The 16,767-nt window shown below is 34.9% G+C and overlaps 3 protein-coding genes across 4 annotated transcripts; 2 read left to right on the top strand and 1 right to left on the bottom strand.

The window, feature by feature from the left end:
- Positions 1–480: 480 nt before the first annotated feature.
- On the bottom strand, positions 481–5,658 carry LOC137814862 (uncharacterized). Its single transcript, XM_068617787.2, has 6 exons — positions 5,261–5,658; positions 4,349–4,422; positions 3,025–3,174; positions 2,445–2,730; positions 1,396–1,629; positions 481–1,199 (listed from the first exon to the last, which is right to left on the bottom strand). The coding sequence occupies exons 1-6, from the start codon at positions 5,414–5,416 to the stop codon at positions 840–842; spliced, it is 1,260 nt and encodes a 419-aa protein (XP_068473888.1). The 5' UTR covers positions 5,417–5,658; the 3' UTR covers positions 481–839.
- Positions 5,659–8,039: 2,381 nt separating this feature from the next.
- Positions 8,040–13,876, top strand: LOC137814861 (DEAD-box ATP-dependent RNA helicase 3, chloroplastic). Of its 2 annotated transcripts, none has more exons than XM_068617786.2 (10): positions 8,040–8,647; positions 8,727–8,860; positions 9,223–9,637; positions 10,372–10,470; positions 10,898–11,122; positions 11,697–12,074; positions 12,473–12,613; positions 12,737–12,832; positions 12,958–13,286; positions 13,418–13,876. In XM_068617786.2, the coding sequence occupies exons 1-10, from the start codon at positions 8,063–8,065 to the stop codon at positions 13,503–13,505; spliced, it is 2,490 nt and encodes an 829-aa protein (XP_068473887.2). In that variant the 5' UTR covers positions 8,040–8,062; the 3' UTR covers positions 13,506–13,876. The 2 variants fall into 2 exon arrangements, with proteins under 2 accessions (XP_068473887.2, XP_068473886.1); XM_068617785.2 differs by having other exon boundaries at positions 8,094–8,647; positions 9,226–9,637.
- A 166-nt stretch (positions 13,877–14,042) lies between these two features.
- On the top strand, positions 14,043–15,963 carry BNS (bonsai). The gene is made up of 4 exons (XM_068617784.1): positions 14,043–14,725; positions 14,940–15,052; positions 15,174–15,227; positions 15,777–15,963. The coding sequence occupies exons 2-4, from the start codon at positions 14,977–14,979 to the stop codon at positions 15,836–15,838; spliced, it is 192 nt and encodes a 63-aa protein (XP_068473885.1). The 5' UTR covers positions 14,043–14,725; positions 14,940–14,976; the 3' UTR covers positions 15,839–15,963.
- Positions 15,964–16,767: the final 804 nt, after the last annotated feature.

The raw sequence follows: 16,767 nt of genomic DNA, 5'->3' as shown, positions 1-16,767 counted from the left end.
ATGGATAACATTGTTTGTTTGAACATTTTCTCACTCGTCAAAAAATTGGGTTGGCAAAACCATGTGATTCCCAATTGTTTAAGGTAACGAACATGATTTCTGCCCACAACGTTCAATTGTAAATTTGAAGAAAGCATTTTCATATCCTTAATCCTGCCATTACCATAAACTCATCAACCATATTCTTAGCTTAACAATAAACAAAATAAAATTCAGAATTGACAAATTAGAGGTTACTAAAACATGAAGTAAAAAATATGGCTACAAGAGTGGCATGGACGGTTAAGACGTAGCTTCACACACGAATAAAATGCACTGAAATTTCAACCCAGAAGTGGTACAAATTGTAACAGATTCTGAGAAAACCCTAATCATCAATAATATCTAGTGTCAAACACAAATAAATATTACGAGATTCCATAAACGTAAATAATGACAACAGCATTGCTATAAGCACAAAAATCAACAAGAACAAATATCTTATGGTGTATGGGAGAAAATAATCAATTAATTCTAAATCAATATTTTAGTATTTTTCATGTTTAAACTCTGAGGCACGTCAACAAGTTCCGTATCTACAATTTACACACAGGAATAACCATTGGAGACAATTACAGTATAAAGACCAAGACTGACATCAAGGACTGCTTTGCTTAAGAGTGAGGCCGACTAGTTTACACAAATGTATGTTCGCACATGATCTGCTTAATCCTTTCCCAGAATTTAAGAAACCACAACCATAGTACTTTCCAAGCACAGAAAATATGCTGGATGCCCCTCTAATCTCCTCCAGCGATAACATTTTCCCCATCAAACCTACCTCTGAATATTCCCCATGCTCACCTACCACCAGCTTGATCAACCGCAGGAACTTCTTCAGGGTAACTGGATACATCCAAGTCAATAACGGTCAAGTCGTATGGTTCCGGAGTAGAATTGGACAAATCCACAAGCAAGGAAGATTTCCTTGCATCAGAATTTGAAGCATCGGGCACGGAACTTGAGGGACTGCTACTGGTAGAAGAAGACAAACTTGAGAGCTGTATGTCATCTAACTTGTTTCCAAATGTATTCTTATGTCTTCTCACTGAATCCATCTCAGGGCCCATTGGAACAAAAGTCCGCGACCTGTACTTCTTAGTTCCCTCCTCACCTTCGCTGTGATTATAGAGAACATATTCGTGATACGTAGGTGCAAACTGCCACAAGTTTTATTAGTATCAGATAATCCGCAGAGAAAATATGAAAGAAAAGGAGACTCAGAAATTTCAACATTAATATGGGGAACTAGAAATGAATTGCGGCATAGCATAACGGTTGCAAAGCCAGGCATTAAGCCTGAAGCAAATGCCATGTTACCAGTGTTACAGACAGAACATATAAAGCAAGACTCACCTGGTGCACTGTATCATGGTAAAAATCATTTAACTTCAAAGCATGCCCAAGGCTAGCCGTCAAACCACGTGATCCACCTATATTAGCACCGGCATATTCTTTGTATGGAAATGCATAAAAGTGACCAACAGCAGCAACAAGCATCTCAACACAAATGATAAAATTTTGAAGTAGGGCAGCTTCATCAGCGTCCTCAATGAATCCGGACTTTGCAGCAAGGAAGAATAACACACCCTAAGAATGAAAAAAAATTGTCACTCTGCTTCAACCCTCAAAAGTAAAACGAAAATATCACTGGAACAGAGCAAGACCAAACTAACACTTAGTCATCTTTAAATTCTAAATAATCTCCACAGGACATCAAATCATGTGAATTCAACAAAAAATAATGAAGCTATTAGACTTCTTGGCATCATATTAAATAAATGGCATAACACATGCATACATAAGTGTCATTTCTCTTTTATTATTATTTTTAATTGCTATGTCAATTACTGGTGGCCTCAAATAAGTTAATACCTAAGTGAAGTAAGGAAAATAGAAAAACTAGAGAAACGAAGACAACAGGAGGGAGATGAAAATTATAGGTGACTGAAGACTTTCACAAACAAATCAATTCCTAAAATTTAAACTATGCTGGTGTGTGAGACGAAAACTAACACACCAAACCAATATTTAGAATTTATAAGCAAAGATGTTATAAATCCAGGATATATCCAATGTCTGTTCAATAAAGATACATGACTTTATATCCCAAGATTTAAGGTGCAAAATACTTATTTTCCTTCTTTTAAAGTGATGGAGGCTTTTGCTCCAAACAAATTACAGCTCATCTCAAGATCAAATAGGGCATCCTCATATTACATTACACCGACATCCTTTCTGAAGGTCACAAAAAAGCAGAAATATAATTTCGACTCTTCATGTGAACCAAAAAAAATGACACTCATTTTTCTGTTCTTCATATATTACCATACAACCAGCAACAAGATATAGTCAAAATTAGGAGGAAATAAAGGACGATAAATATGAATGAGATGCAAAATCACCTGCCAATAAGTCAGGAATACAACAGATTTTATTATAATAAACTTTGGAACTGGATTGAATGGTTGAAGCAGATCCTTGCATGCCACATAAAACAAAGCAAGCACATAGAGAGCCATTGTATATGAGATCATATAAATGATCGTAAGATACAAGTATGACTGCTTTGGGCTGAAATTTCCATCTTTATACTTCCCATTTGCATAAAGTACGAGTGTAACCACAACTAAAATGGGCTTCAAAATCACAAACTGCAGACATCCTTGCTTGCATTTACGAATGAAACGCCTGAAATAGAAGTTTTAGAAGTGAGAAACAAATGTATATCATGCCAATCAGAAACTTCTACTAAAATCCAATCCAATGCCACTCTGGGATGTCTAAGTTATTTTCCAATAAATAATCCTAAAAATAATTCTCCACATTGTGTGGCAAATGCATCATCCTATAACTCACAATACAAGTTATAAAATAGGTAAAAAAACTCCATAGAAAATTCAAGGGATAGTTTTCAAGGAATATATAACTATATTCTGGTACAAAGGCTTTTAATCCAAAAATATGAATCAGAAACAAACCTACCCATCCAGCGGTATAGGAGGAAAGCAACAAGTCATCAAACAGAATGATGGCTTCAGAACTCGACCACTCAAACTTATTACAACTGCTCCAGGACCACCAACCCATGCCAGGCACAATGAAAGAAAATTATAAATGACCCAAGCTTCATAGCTGAAACAGTAGACAAGAGAAATCGATCATAAAATTGCACCAATCTAATAAACATAGGTTGGCAAAATTCATTATAATTTTAGGACAACAAAAATGTGCAAAGTGCACTTAAATTTCCAAAGTAAAATGTAGTACACAAGTACACTAAATAATGTACAAGAGAATAAAAATCACTAAATAGGAAAAAGCAGAGGGGGTAGCAGGGTAGCGGGTGTAACGAATTGCCTTCCCACTCTTGTGGTTGCATATGCAAGCGCTCTGCAGCAGCTATACCACCTCACTCACATCACATCAACAATAGAAGAATGTAACTTTTCTTAAGCATTGGAAGCTACTCACTACTGTAACAACAAAAGCTGTATTATCCCACTGGGTGAGGTCCACTATATGAATCACACAAGGTTATTTTATTTGGTTAAAGACTAAATTTCAAATATATTATTTACCATAACATAGCTCTTAACAGCTTCTCCCAATATCCTTATGAGTCTCTCTCTCTCTCTCTCTCCCCTTCCACAAGACCAATCAATTCTTTCCAATCATCTTCTTTGTATGTTTACAAACTACCTTCGCAACACCAATATCTACTTGCATGTAATCACTTTACATCATGTATTTTCTTGTGTGGTCACGTTCATTTTAACATTCTCACTTCTATTACTCTCACTTTTTTTCTTATTCTCCCTTTGAAATCCAATATTCATTGCCGTTACCAGAGTATAGCTGTACGGCAATATGATAAAGCTTGCCTTTGAGCTTGGTAGGTACTTTGCAATTACAAATAACACACCCATTTTAGCCATCCTGCTGGAAGTTAATCTCTAAAAAGGTTGAAAATTTAAGCAAACCATTGAAATGTTTTCATATATGCTCCTAGAAAAAACCAATCTCGTTGAAGAATTGCCCAAATGTTCTAATCCTATGAATTTGAGCCTATCTAGAGTAGCGTACCAGACCAGATAATTCTGAATGGAAAAACAATAACTACTTCTAAGGCTTCTTAAGTCACAAAGGCTTCCTACGTCACAATCAGTGTAGAATAACAATACGCAATTCATGTACCACTGGTAACCATTAATCATAACCAAAATATACAAAAAAGAAAAGAAAAGGAATTCAGACTAAACATCAGCCAGAATCAAGTAAATAGAGAAAGAAAGGAAGATGAACTTACACTTCCCGAATAGAATTAAAATAAATTGAACTCTCTGGTAATACAAGGGACAAGAATGACATTAGTGCATAAACCTGTAAAAGAAAATTAAATTTATAACAGCTTAAAATAAATCATAAAAAGAAATGTTATATAACTCAGAATGATGGTATTCCCAGTGGAATTTCAAGAAAGCCATGAAACTAAAATGAAGATGAAAGAATAAAGAACCAAACAAATGTCAAGAAACACACAAACAAAAGCAATTAACAAAAAACAGAAAAATTCGATTTTCACGAATATAAAACAAAGTAAGTAATACTGTCTGGAAGAGTTTCCATGCTCCCTCACCTAGCTTTCAGAAGTGACAAATGGGATTGTGCAAAAAAAAAATATCACGTTTGGTCGTTATTTCCTAGAATCAAGTTTGCTCCTGAAGTCAAGTGTGCCCAGAAGCAAGTGAAAATGTAGTTTTTGAGATGAGGAGCAAATTTCACTACAGACTTTCTTTAGAGAGAAATTGTTTCCAAACACAAGTTTAAAACTCAAATTTTACCGAAAACAATTATACAAAAGCAAGGCCATTTAGCATCATGTTTGCAAACCCACTCCTCGCCTAAATTGGCACAGTATCAAACAGTTAAACAATGAAGTCAACCAGTCACCAAGCTTAGTGAAGAAAACCAGTTCCGGAAACATAAACTCTCTGTACTAAGATGATGAAAAGGAACAACACACAATCTGATAACCCCAATTAACATTCCCGCCCCAGGATTTCCAGTGAAGAAGTTCAAAGGTTTTTGTCTGAATTGAAACGGTTAGTCCGATTAACAAAAGCGACTGAATGGTGACAGTGAGAAGAAACCCTAGTAGAAACCATCACATGAATGAATTGATAAGGTGGTTGGCGAAAAGAAAAAGTGAGTAACTCACCGGGACCATGAAAATAATCCGAACGATGAAGCGCTGATAAGTGGGCTCAGTGTAATTGAGAAGGTGCCGGTAAATGTGAAGAACAGCCAAAGCGATAGCTGCAGCGGTGCAAAAGAAAGCGACGACGTAGAAGAATAACGGCACCAGAACCCCCATTCCGGGTTCCCTTCAAGTGCTTCAGAAATCGAAAACCCTAACGAAAATCGAAGATTGATGGAATGGGAGAAAGGCAAAGAGGGAGGATCCGCCAAGGTTGAAGCGAATAATTAGAGAAGATGAATGCTTCACTGTCACCAATAATGGCGACTGCTGGCTTCCCAAGGAAAATCAAAATTGAAATCTCTTAATAACAGCTATGCAAATACTATGCTTTTTGTTTTTTACTTGGACCGTTAATCGCGTTTTAAGTTTCATTTAAGAATCATAATTGTGTTTTTCTATCATTTAACTGTCTTAGGTTTTACTTTTGTCATTAAACTATATTATTTGGGTCCATATTTTAGTTATGTCAATTGATTTACTTAGAAATATTATAATTTTAGTTTTTTAATTAAAATTTATTGACAAAATATTATTCACGTATTACTAATACGTGGAGCGTGCATCACACGCCGTTGTCACGAGATTCTCCGTTAGACCCTTCCCCTCCAACACGCTATGAGAAAATTCATTATCTTCTGGAAACACTTGTTTCACTTTATAATTATTTTATATTTTATCAAAATAAATAAAATAAAACAATTATCATTGTGGAAAATTAAAACCTAAATGTGTGTTGTACTTAGGTGGCAAAAAGTAATGTCCAAAACAAACATTACAATTTGTTTTTCTTTTTTGCACTTCATAATTTGCATCAACACTTCATAAAAATCAAAATGTCTCAATTATCCTTTTTCTAATTATACTTCTAGCATATGTCAATATAGTAGGTATCGTTGATTTTTGCTAAGGTTGGGATTAAAAGAGCTCACGGAGAAAGTGGAAGTATTTAAAGATAAATTTTGACACACTGTTTTAACTAAAATAAAGATTATTAAGCTTGAAAGTGATTAATTAATTCAAAATTTGTTTTGAGAAGTTTAGGTTTCTCGATTGGAGTTTGTCTCATGTTGTGAAATCTTATGTAGACATTTTATTTTTTTTAATGGAATTTTGATTTTCGAATTCTTCAATCTGTAAATCAATTTTAATTTTTAATTATATAATCTCTTAATTTCTAATATAAGTTTCCAATAAAAAAATGTAAACATGTTATTGGTATAAAATATTTTGTTACACGGATCAAGTTAATGGTGGTATATAAATTTCTTTAAATTGATAGTAAAAAATTATTATATAATTTATTATTTTTAATAATTTTAAAATTAATTAAGAATCATAAGTGTAAGCAAGTGAATAAAGTTCTCCAAGAATTTCTTCAATATTTTCTTAATCTTCTTTGTTTTTCTTTTGGTTTCGGATTGTTTGTATGAAGTGTTGGTGGTGATTCTTCTTCATCCCCATCCTTTTCCCTCTTTTTTTTTCAGGTTGTTTTTTGTTTTTTATTTCTATCAATTCGTCTAGTTAATGGATTTTGTGCTTTAGCACTTTCTTTGGAGATGGATTCAGGCTCTGATGATTTTTAGATTCTTTGGAGTTGTCTCAAAAATCAAGATTAGAACCCACGAGTTAAATCCACGACTTAAGTGCAAAAAAACTTTTGCTCAAGCCCTTAAGAGTGCTTGTGACATTCCCCTCTCATTGTTGTCTTCCCTTTACATCAAGCGTGATATGATCTTAATGCAGTCTTGAAAAAAAAAAAATCATCTTTATGGAAGGATAATTATATCTAAAGGAGATTAAACTCTCACACACATGGATGTTTGTAAAAAGTTAGATATTACAAGAAAATCTTTGGAGTCTTTGAAGGTTATCCCTTTTGATGAATGTTTTTATGAGATTGTTTTTGCTTCTTTATAGGATGTGAGAAAGGTTATTGTCGTGAGATCTTTGAACCTTAATCCGGGTATTTTGAGAGTCTTTGAATGGACTAAAGACTTTGTGTCGGAAACTATGAGATTTAATAAGGCTCACTGTTAAATTATAATCCATAGTCTTCTTTTGGAATATTAGCAACCCAAAGCCATTTTCTCCAACACAAGAACTTCTCTTGCTTTTTATGATTGTACTATAAATATATCAAAAGGTTTCTTTATTAGGATTCTTGTTGATATTGATTTATTTTGACCTCCCGAATCAAATTTTGGTTGAAAAGTTTGGATTTACTTTATGTTATTAACTTGGAATATGAGAAACTCTCCCTTTTTTTTTCTTCTTCTTGCAAGATGATAAGTCATGAGTTTTCCAATTGCAAAAGGCAGAAAAACCCTCCTAAGAATGTTGTATAGCAAAACAAAGAAAACAACACTAATAAACAAGTTTTTGTCCCTTATAATAATCCTTCTAATATATTAAACTTGTTCTAAAATTTATTTACATTGATTTTTTTTTGTTCTTCCAAGACAAACAAAAATAATCTTAAAATTTTAATTATATTTTTTAATTTTTTACTTTTTATTTAAATAATATAATTTTCCTTTTTCAAAAAAAAATGGAAAAAACATATCAAAATTTGGCTATTGAAGAATTGTTATTCACAACTAAGAATTGGAGTTTTCAAAATTAAATTTTAAACTTGTAAATAAACAGGTATAGTTTAAAAAACTAAAGTGTGAGGAGTCTAATTAGAAAAAAGAATTTTTAATTAGATTTATAATGGGATAAGGGGAATTTTGAAAATGTAAAAATATCTAATATGTAATAATGTTTGTGTATATATCTGGAGGAAGCAAGGCAAGGTGGAGTTTGGAAAGGCCATACGTTCATTCCCAAACGACGTGGCCTCTCACCACTGCACCCTTATCATCTTCTTCTCCCTCACTCACTCACTCTATCTCTTTCTCTTTCTCTTTCTCTCCAAAAATGGCTTCTCTCATAGGCGTTTCTTCCATTTACCAAACGCCTACTCTCGAACTCTACCACAGGCCTAACGCTACTTCCACTTCCGCCGTTAGGTTGCAATGTTTGGACTCCAAATCCCACTTCAACAACCTCCTCCGAGCCCACCGCCACTCCCCTGGGCCTACCTTCAAAACGGGCCTCAAGCCCACTCCTACTTTCCTCCCCTCCGCCGTCGCCACGCCCAATTCCTCCCTCCTCAGCGAAGAAGCCTTCAAAGGACTCGGCCGCCACTTCGACCAAACCGACCACGAATTCCAAGACGCCTCCGATTCTCACACCGCCGAACCCCTCAACTCTGACGAACTCGACATTTCCAAGCTCGACTTGCCCTCGCGCCTCGTTGATTCCCTCCAGAACCGTGGGATTACTCAGCTTTTCCCCATTCAGGTTCGTTTCTCTTCCTATCTTTTTGCTTGTTAGGGTTACACCTATCATCAACATTTATCTTCTTTTTGTGCGTGATTAGAGAGCGGTGTTAGTGCCTGCCCTACAAGGTAGAGATATCATTGCTCGAGCGAAGACCGGTACTGGAAAGACACTAGCGTTCGGAATTCCAGTTATTAAAGGCCTCACTGAAGATGGAGACGAGACTTCTCTCAGGTAATCATTGAACACGTGTTGCACTTTGCTTCGTATAACTATAAGTATTGGTTTAATTAGTTGTCTGCTCTTGTACTCTGTAGACCGTGTCTGTCAAATTTTTTATTTTAGTCCCCTGTACAAGCAGATTTTATATGTTTTAGCCCCTGTTGTTAGTTTTGTGGCGCCACAAAATCGAGGCACATGGACTAAAATGTATATAAATTTTTTTGGTATAGGGACTAAATGGTTGCTATTTTAGATATAGGGGCTAAAATGAAAAGTTAACGTAGGCATAGGGACCAAATGATTAAATAGATCTATAAATTATACATGATGGTTGTTGGTGTGGTGATATTCACATGGTTGTTTCTCTGTTGCAGAAGGTCTGGTAGGCTTCCCAGAGTTTTGGTGCTGGCACCTACCAGGGAGTTAGCGAAGCAAGTGGAGAAGGAGATAAAGGAATCTGCGCCTTATCTCAGCACTGTTTGTGTTTATGGCGGTGTTTCTTATGTTAGTCAGCAGAGTGCTCTTTCACGAGGTGTAGATGTGGTGGTCGGGACCCCAGGGAGAATAATTGACTTGATTAATGGGAAGAGCCTTAAGCTGAGCGAGGTTCAGTATTTGGTGCTTGATGAAGCAGATCAGATGCTTGCTGTTGGGTTTGAGGAGGATGTGGAACTGATTTTGGAGAATCTCCCTTCTCAGAGGCAGAGCATGCTTTTCTCTGCCACCATGCCTGCTTGGGTGAAGAAGTTGGCGAGAAAATATTTGAACAACCCACTCACAATTGATTTGGTGAATATTTGTTATTGTCTTCTCTCTCTCTCACACACACAGACACACACATGCACTAGTCAATTGATGACTTTTGTTTATAGAGTGCAGTGTAAACAGATAGTGCCACATATGATTGTGCCAGAAATATATTATATCTACAAAGATTTTGTTGTGAAGAACATTACGTATTTTGGCCTGCATATCTATCTGCATATCCTGTTCCATGCAATCTGGTTTGAAATTAATTATTAAAGACATTATCTAATGCTGTCTGGAGTTGACTTTTAAAATTTTAGAGAGTGTGGTTTATATGCTCATATAACTAAATGTGACAAAATAGATGGATATTCATCTTGATGAACTTACATTGCTTGCAAGCATACGCCAATGTTCATAATATTGAGTGGTAATGTGGTGAAATTTGTCATTTGTCTTGGCGAATACTATCCTATGCTTGTTTGTCACAGTAGGTTTGGAGAGAAAAGAAAGGAAATATTAATGTGTGTGTGGACTACATCATACTCTAGATGCATCTGCTCTCTGGTCTTCAAATTCATTCTGTTTAGCATTAGCATTAGCCTTGACTACTTTTAGTTTTCGTGACCCTGTCATTAAATAATTCAGGCATAATTGTGCGTACTAATGTTCAAGTTGTTGTATAATGAGGATTGAACCTTGATTATGGTTATGATGCATTTTAATATGCAAAACATATATTAAGATTATAATGCTTTTTCTTTTCTTTCAAACAGGTTGGTGATGAAGAAGAAAAGCTTGCTGAAGGGATAAAACTTTATGCTATAGCGGCCACTGCCACTTCAAAGCGGACAATTCTCTCTGACCTCGTAACTGTGAGTTATCTGTTAAAGTTTTCTATGTTACCTTGATGTTCTTAATCTCTTCAGTTTGCATTCTGAGGGTTCTGTTTAGTCACATATTTAGATATATTACTAGTTACTAGTTCAAGTAACAAACATATATAATCCAATCAGATCAAATGTTATGTTGAATATTTAATGCAATATGTATTTGAACAGATAATGTAATAATTTTCTTAACTCTATAATCAACGAATTGATCATTTTCATTATCTGTTTGTTTTGAAGATTATTAAATGCATTACTTCCTAGTTATCTAATTCTGGATTTTATGAACTCATAACAAATTTGTTAAATCAACTAATTTTTCTATTTCTGATGTTTTACAATCTACCATTTCTCACTAGGAATTTTTTGGGGGCAGGGTAATAATTTCACTTACTGTTCTTTTGTCTTTCAGGTTTATGCAAAGGGTGGGAAGACTATAGTATTTACACAGACAAAAAAGGATGCTGATGAAGTATCATTGGCATTAACAAATAGTATAGCATCTGAAGCACTGCATGGCGATATATCTCAGCATCAGAGAGAGAGAACATTGAATGGTTTCCGGCAAGGAAAATTCACAGTGCTTGTTGCTACTGATGTTGCAGCTCGTGGACTTGATATTCCCAACGTTGATTTGGTGAGTCCAAGGATGCTTCCCAGTCTACATTTAATAATCCGATCTCCCCCGCTTATTTATTATTGTAGGGTTAATGCCGACAAGGCTGTGGACTAATAAGCAAAACACTTGAGTAATTTTATGCTGGCACTTGGGTGTTTTAATAGTGGATTAAGGATCTACTTATAATTTTTTTTGGAATTTAGGGTAAAGTTGTTTGGGATGTCTTATCCCTAGATTAGACTGGAATACTTATTGCCTACTCTGAAGTATGATTTGTCTAGTCTTATTGGGCACTTGCCACAGTAAAATTAAGGTCTCCCATTTGGCTTTTTCTTCAGTCTTTTTCACTGTTCACTGTCTCATCCGACTAAGGATTTAGAATTTTATATTTGATATACTGTGTAAACTATGGACACAATTTTTTTTGTTTCAATTTCTTTGTTTAATCATTCCTTCACAATCATGAATCTGTTCAGAGAAGTTTAAAAATCTCTATTTGAATTGGAGGTTTCTTTTTAATGTTGGTTTGTACTGAAATGCTATCTGTTCTCACCGTATTGATAAGCTTACCGTTGCTACCTGTTTTGTTCAGATTATCCATTATGAGCTTCCCAATGATCCTGAGACTTTTGTACATCGCTCTGGTCGTACTGGTCGTGCTGGAAAACAAGGTAATGCCATTCTGTTGTACACCAGTAGCCAGAGGAGAACAGTTAGATCCCTTGAACGTGATGTAGGCAGCAAGTTTGAATTTGTTAGTGCACCAGCTATGGAAGAGGTCTTGGAGTCATCTGCGGCGCAGGTTGTTGCGACACTTACTGGAGTTCATCCTGAGTCTATTCAGTTTTTCACCCCAACTGCTCAAAAACTGATTGAAGAGCAAGGAACAGCTGCCCTTGCAGCTGCCCTTGCACAACTTAGTGGATTTTCCCGACCTCCGTCATCCCGGTCTCTTATCACTCACGAACAGGTGTTGTGAATCTTATATTTCCCTTGTGATCCAGTCTATAATAAGTAACGGCTATCTTAATGTTGCCTTTTTATAAAATAACGTAATACTTGCTATTGAACCAGGGTTTTTATTTTAACAAATTGCTCAGAATGACTTTTCAAATGATAATAATACTAATCAATGATCCAAACCAGTGTGATGTTTATCTTTTTAAGCATTTAAAAATGGTGTCAGCAGGGTCATTCCCTAGTTCATGGAGGTTACAAAGCATGCCCTGCAGATATTTCGTTTGTCTTATTATGTGTTCAATTATTATCTAAATAAGGACATACCTCCTAGAACAAACACGATAGGATGCATGATTTTTCAGTCGATCTTTAACTGTATGTTTTTTTTTAAACTGTTTTGTATTTCAGGGATGGATTACTTTGCAACTAACTCGGGATTCAGATGACAGGAGATATTTTTCAGCAAGATCAGTCACTGGGTTTCTTTCTGATGTTTTTTCATCAGCTGCTGATGAAGTTGGAAAAATCCATATAATTGCAGATGAAAGGGTATGTATCCGAGTTATTTTCTCTTTTTATTTTCTGTACTTGTCTTAATTGGAACTTCAATCCTATTGGGAATGCATCCACACAGTTCAAACGATTTGACATTGTGCCAATACTTAACATCAGGTTCAGGGAGCCGTTTTTGATCTTCCCGAGGAGATTGCTAAAGAGTTGCTTACTAAGGATATACCACCTGGTAACACTGTTTCCAAGATCACCAAGGTATATTACAATATTTGTATTCTAATTCTTTGTTGTCTCTGCCTGTTCTCTTCTTCATATACTCGCACCAAATTATTGTACAACTGATTATATAAACGCATTGCACGGTTACTTTGTATTGGCAGCTACCTCCGTTGCAAGATGATGGGCCTCCAAGTGATTTCTATGGAAAGTTTTCTGACAGAGAACGAAGTAACCGAAGAGGATCCACTTCAAGGGGAGGTTTTAGTTCAAGGGGAGGTTTTGCTTCTAGGGATCGGAGAGGTTTTAAAACCTCACGGGGATGGGATGCGGAAGACTCTGATGATGACTTCAGTGATCGATCTAGTAGGAGAGGTGGTAGAAATTTTAAAAGTGGCGGCAGTAGCTGGTCTCGAGCAGGAGGTAGTAAAAGCAGTGGAGATGATTGGCTAATTGGAGGTAGACGATCGAGCAGGCCTTCGTCATCGGACAGGTTATAATAGCATTCATTGATCAAATAATGCTTTAAATTTTGTATAGTATTTTCATCCTTTGCGTAGAAAACCCTCTCATGATATTTATTAAGTCTATGTGTAACTCATATGGCATGAATGTGCATTGCAGATTTGGAGGGGCCTGTTTCAATTGCGGTGAATCTGGGCATCGTGCATCAGAGTGTCCAACCTCTTCAAACCGGCGAAGCTTTTTTTAAGTTCCCACTTTTTTTTGGGGCGCCGATTTGTCCAAGACAGAAATGAACTTCTGCCACTGTTATTGTTCTAATGGGTTCTGGAAAATTGAAGCATGCTCCGAAAGATTTACAGAACCAATATTAATTTGCATCGCACGTGTTGGCGTGATCGTCATAGGGACCTCTGTTTTTCGTCCTCCTTTTTGTGTCTCGGTGAAATTTAGTATTTAGTATTTATTTTGGGCTAAGAATAGTGATGTATCATCTTTTTTGGGTTAGGTTTCAGGGGTTGGTTGTATGGTCCTGTATTACACTCAACCTTGTTATGTAACATCATTTTGAACCTTGGCGGTTTAGGAAATGAAAGATGAAATTCTAAAGTTTATGCAGAACATGCGTTTACCTTTTTCTGCGTCATATTTAAGGATTATATGACTTAATCCTTCATGAAAAATGGTAGAAATATATACATTACAGATCTTAATTTATTTTCTTACAAATAAAAAATAAGTGTTCTAATAGAACCATTATCTATTTATTGCTAGTTACTTTTTTTTTCCGTATTAAGATTCATAATATAAAGTTTCCCTTACGTGATTATTCAATAATAGTTACTTTAAAATTATACGTGAACCTTGATATTAATTGATAGTATTGAAATCTTTACATTGAGAATAAATAAAACATTTATTTTGTTTACCATATACGGCTGTTGAATTAAGTTAAGTGATTATAAAACCATTTGAATATGTATTAAATCCTCATTTTTATAAAATGAAAAACAATTAAAAGGTTCATTAAAAAAGTATTAAAACATGAAAATTAGTACATTCAATATTCTTTTTCTAGAGTATAATCACAAATATTCCAATTACTACAGTAAGCATTAGAAAACAGAGATATAATTTTCACAATAAGTAAAAAAACCTAGGTGATGATACACAAACAACTTTTTTTTACTAAACACCAACACTAATGATATGACACTTTTATTTTAAAATATAAAATAATTTGGGATGAACTAACTAAAAGGTTTTTTTTTATTAGATGTTAGAAGGGTGTATGAAAATTGAAAGGTATACATTTAAAATTCTCCCATAACATATATAAACAACAACATTTTGAAAATGGTTGATTATAAGCAATCGCTAAAGCCGTTATAAAATGTATTTAACAATAATTTGACCTTGACTACAGGGGGCAGGGACAGTACTCTCTCCACTTGATCCACTCCGCATCAGGTTGGTACCTTTTTCCCTTTTCTCCGTTTCGTATTCTTTTTCGAGTCTTTTATTTCATTTTCTTCCTACCATTTTCTTCAATTTCTTCATTATTTTGGATCGTTTCTGCATCTTAGCTGTGGGTAATTAAAATTTTGCATACAAAACATCCACCCTTTTGTGTGAATGAGTAATTTATTTAGTTTTATACAATGACTATGTCGACACTGAACAGGAACACGGTGTGCGTTGGTTAAACTTGAAAAGACAAAATGGCAGAACTGAGTTTGGGAATTCTAATTGACATTGTAGATGAAGAGTGGATGAGAGATACTCTCCCTGATGATGGTATGTATTTCTACTTTGTACTTTTATTTTCCTTCCCACCCTCTCGCAAGGGTCTTTTTGTTCATCTTTTACATCCACATGGGTATGTGATGTGCCTATACCTTTCTTGCTGTTATTACAGATCTTCCACTGCCCCCAACACTGGTTGTAAGGACAGATGATACTGAGGACTCAAGTATGTGTCTTCATTCACTAATTCAGAAATATTTTGTGGACAATTTATCTTTTCAGCTTGGTTTGGAAAAACTGTTTCAATTGAACACTTATTACACAGACCATCTGTTTGGATTTATGTTGCATTATCTAAAACTACGTTGAAATACTGGTTGTCGTGAACCTTAGACAAATGTTCATATGTTTGGTTTGGTTTTGCAATGAAGAATTGATTTTGAATTAAAAAATCGACCCAGTCACACACTGAATAGTTTTTTTTTTAAAGATACCCACATTTGTGCATTAACATTTAATTAATATCCTTAGAAGATACAAAACTATATAAAACTGGTGTGCTGAAAAGATTTTTTTAAAAGATAATCACACATTTGTGCATGAACATTTAATAGCATCCCTAATTAGAAGAGGATACAAAACTATGAAATTGGTTTGCGGAAGATATGGTTGTTAAAGCGTTTGTTAAAATTTCAGTGTTAGCAAGATGACTCTTTATTGAAGGGTTGTATCCAATTTTCTTTACTCTTACAGTGTTCTTTGTAATCTTTCACAGATCAGGAGACTCAACAAGTTAACGCGGATGCTTGGCACGATCTTGCCTTGGGTCAAGAATAGAAATTTGATTTACCAGTATGTTATGCTTTGTAGTTAGTGAGTAAAGATGATGCTTCCTGTTGTAATGAATTCAAAGTTTATAAACCTGTTAAGGTGATATTAAGGAATTGTTCGAAGTTTATAAACCTGTTCACTATGGTATTACGGAATTGTGTCATTGCTGAATACTATGTTTGCTGTTACGAAAACACTGTTGGATTTTTGCTGGTTTAAGCGACTATAGGGCATCCGTGCCTAAAGGTAGAGTATTGGTACGCTCTGAAATCTGTATTAAATGATGTTAGAGTATATGTTTGATAATAATAATAAAAATAATATGAAGTTTCTGATGATATAGTGGCGGTCTTTGCGTCAATGCTAAGCTCAATGTTATCATCATACAAAAAAATATAATGGTGGTGGTAGTGTTTGTTTGTAATTACTTTTTTACAAAGAAATAGTTGTTATTTTTAAACAACTTTTTCAAGAATTGACAAATATAAGTCGAACATTCACAAGTTGGTCTTGGTGGTTATACTAGTCAAAATTTACTTGCTTATGTGAAGGTGCTAGAGGTGAAATTTATTCAATAATAAGTAAAAAAATATTACTCTTAACAATAATGTGTTATTTTATTCATATCATCACTTTTGTAAGAGGCAACTCTTTATTCTTTCATTATTATCTAACCCAACTTTGGTTTTTCATTGATATCAGATTTGACGGACGCATTAGCGTTCAAAATTTCAAGTACTGGCTCTAAATAGATGATAGTAACTTGTCCTAATTTTGTTTTAAATAAGTGTATTGAATAACTTTAGAAGATCTTATTTAAGTTTCAGGGAATAAATGGTAGAAGGCAACCGTTGAGGTTAAAATTCTAGAAAGACCAGCTCGTTGGGAATGGGGGGGCAACCAGAATACCATTTTGATTCATAAATAAAGAAAAT

Source organism: Phaseolus vulgaris, chromosome 1 (genome assembly GCF_051622355.1).
Source record: "Phaseolus vulgaris cultivar YP4 chromosome 1, ASM5162235v1, whole genome shotgun sequence".
Classification (NCBI taxonomy): domain Eukaryota; kingdom Viridiplantae; phylum Streptophyta; class Magnoliopsida; order Fabales; family Fabaceae; genus Phaseolus; species Phaseolus vulgaris.
The sequence above is the reverse complement of the archived record's forward strand: the minus strand, read 5'-3'. Positions and strand labels throughout refer to the sequence as shown.

Coding starts and splice junctions, on each gene's coding strand:
- LOC137814862 (XM_068617787.2), bottom strand. CDS start 5,416: ATGGGGGTTCTGGTGCCGTTATTCTTCTACGTCGTCGCTTTCTTTTGC. Junction 4,423..5,260: donor GGATTATTTTCATGGTCCCG/GTGAGTTACTCA, acceptor TTTCTTTTACAG/GTTTATGCACTAATGTCATT. Junction 1,630..2,444: donor TATTCCTGACTTATTGGCAG/GTGATTTTGCAT, acceptor TTTCATTCTTAG/GGTGTGTTATTCTTCCTTGC.
- LOC137814861 (XM_068617786.2), top strand. CDS start 8,063: ATGTTTGTGTATATATCTGGAGGAAGCAAGGCAAGGTGGAGTTTGGAA. Junction 8,648..8,726: donor CTCAGCTTTTCCCCATTCAG/GTTCGTTTCTCT, acceptor GTGCGTGATTAG/AGAGCGGTGTTAGTGCCTGC. Junction 10,471..10,897: donor TTCTCTCTGACCTCGTAACT/GTGAGTTATCTG, acceptor TTTGTCTTTCAG/GTTTATGCAAAGGGTGGGAA.
- BNS (XM_068617784.1), top strand. CDS start 14,977: ATGGCAGAACTGAGTTTGGGAATTCTAATTGACATTGTAGATGAAGAG. Junction 15,053..15,173: donor AGATACTCTCCCTGATGATG/GTATGTATTTCT, acceptor CTGTTATTACAG/ATCTTCCACTGCCCCCAACA. Junction 15,228..15,776: donor AGATGATACTGAGGACTCAA/GTATGTGTCTTC, acceptor AATCTTTCACAG/ATCAGGAGACTCAACAAGTT.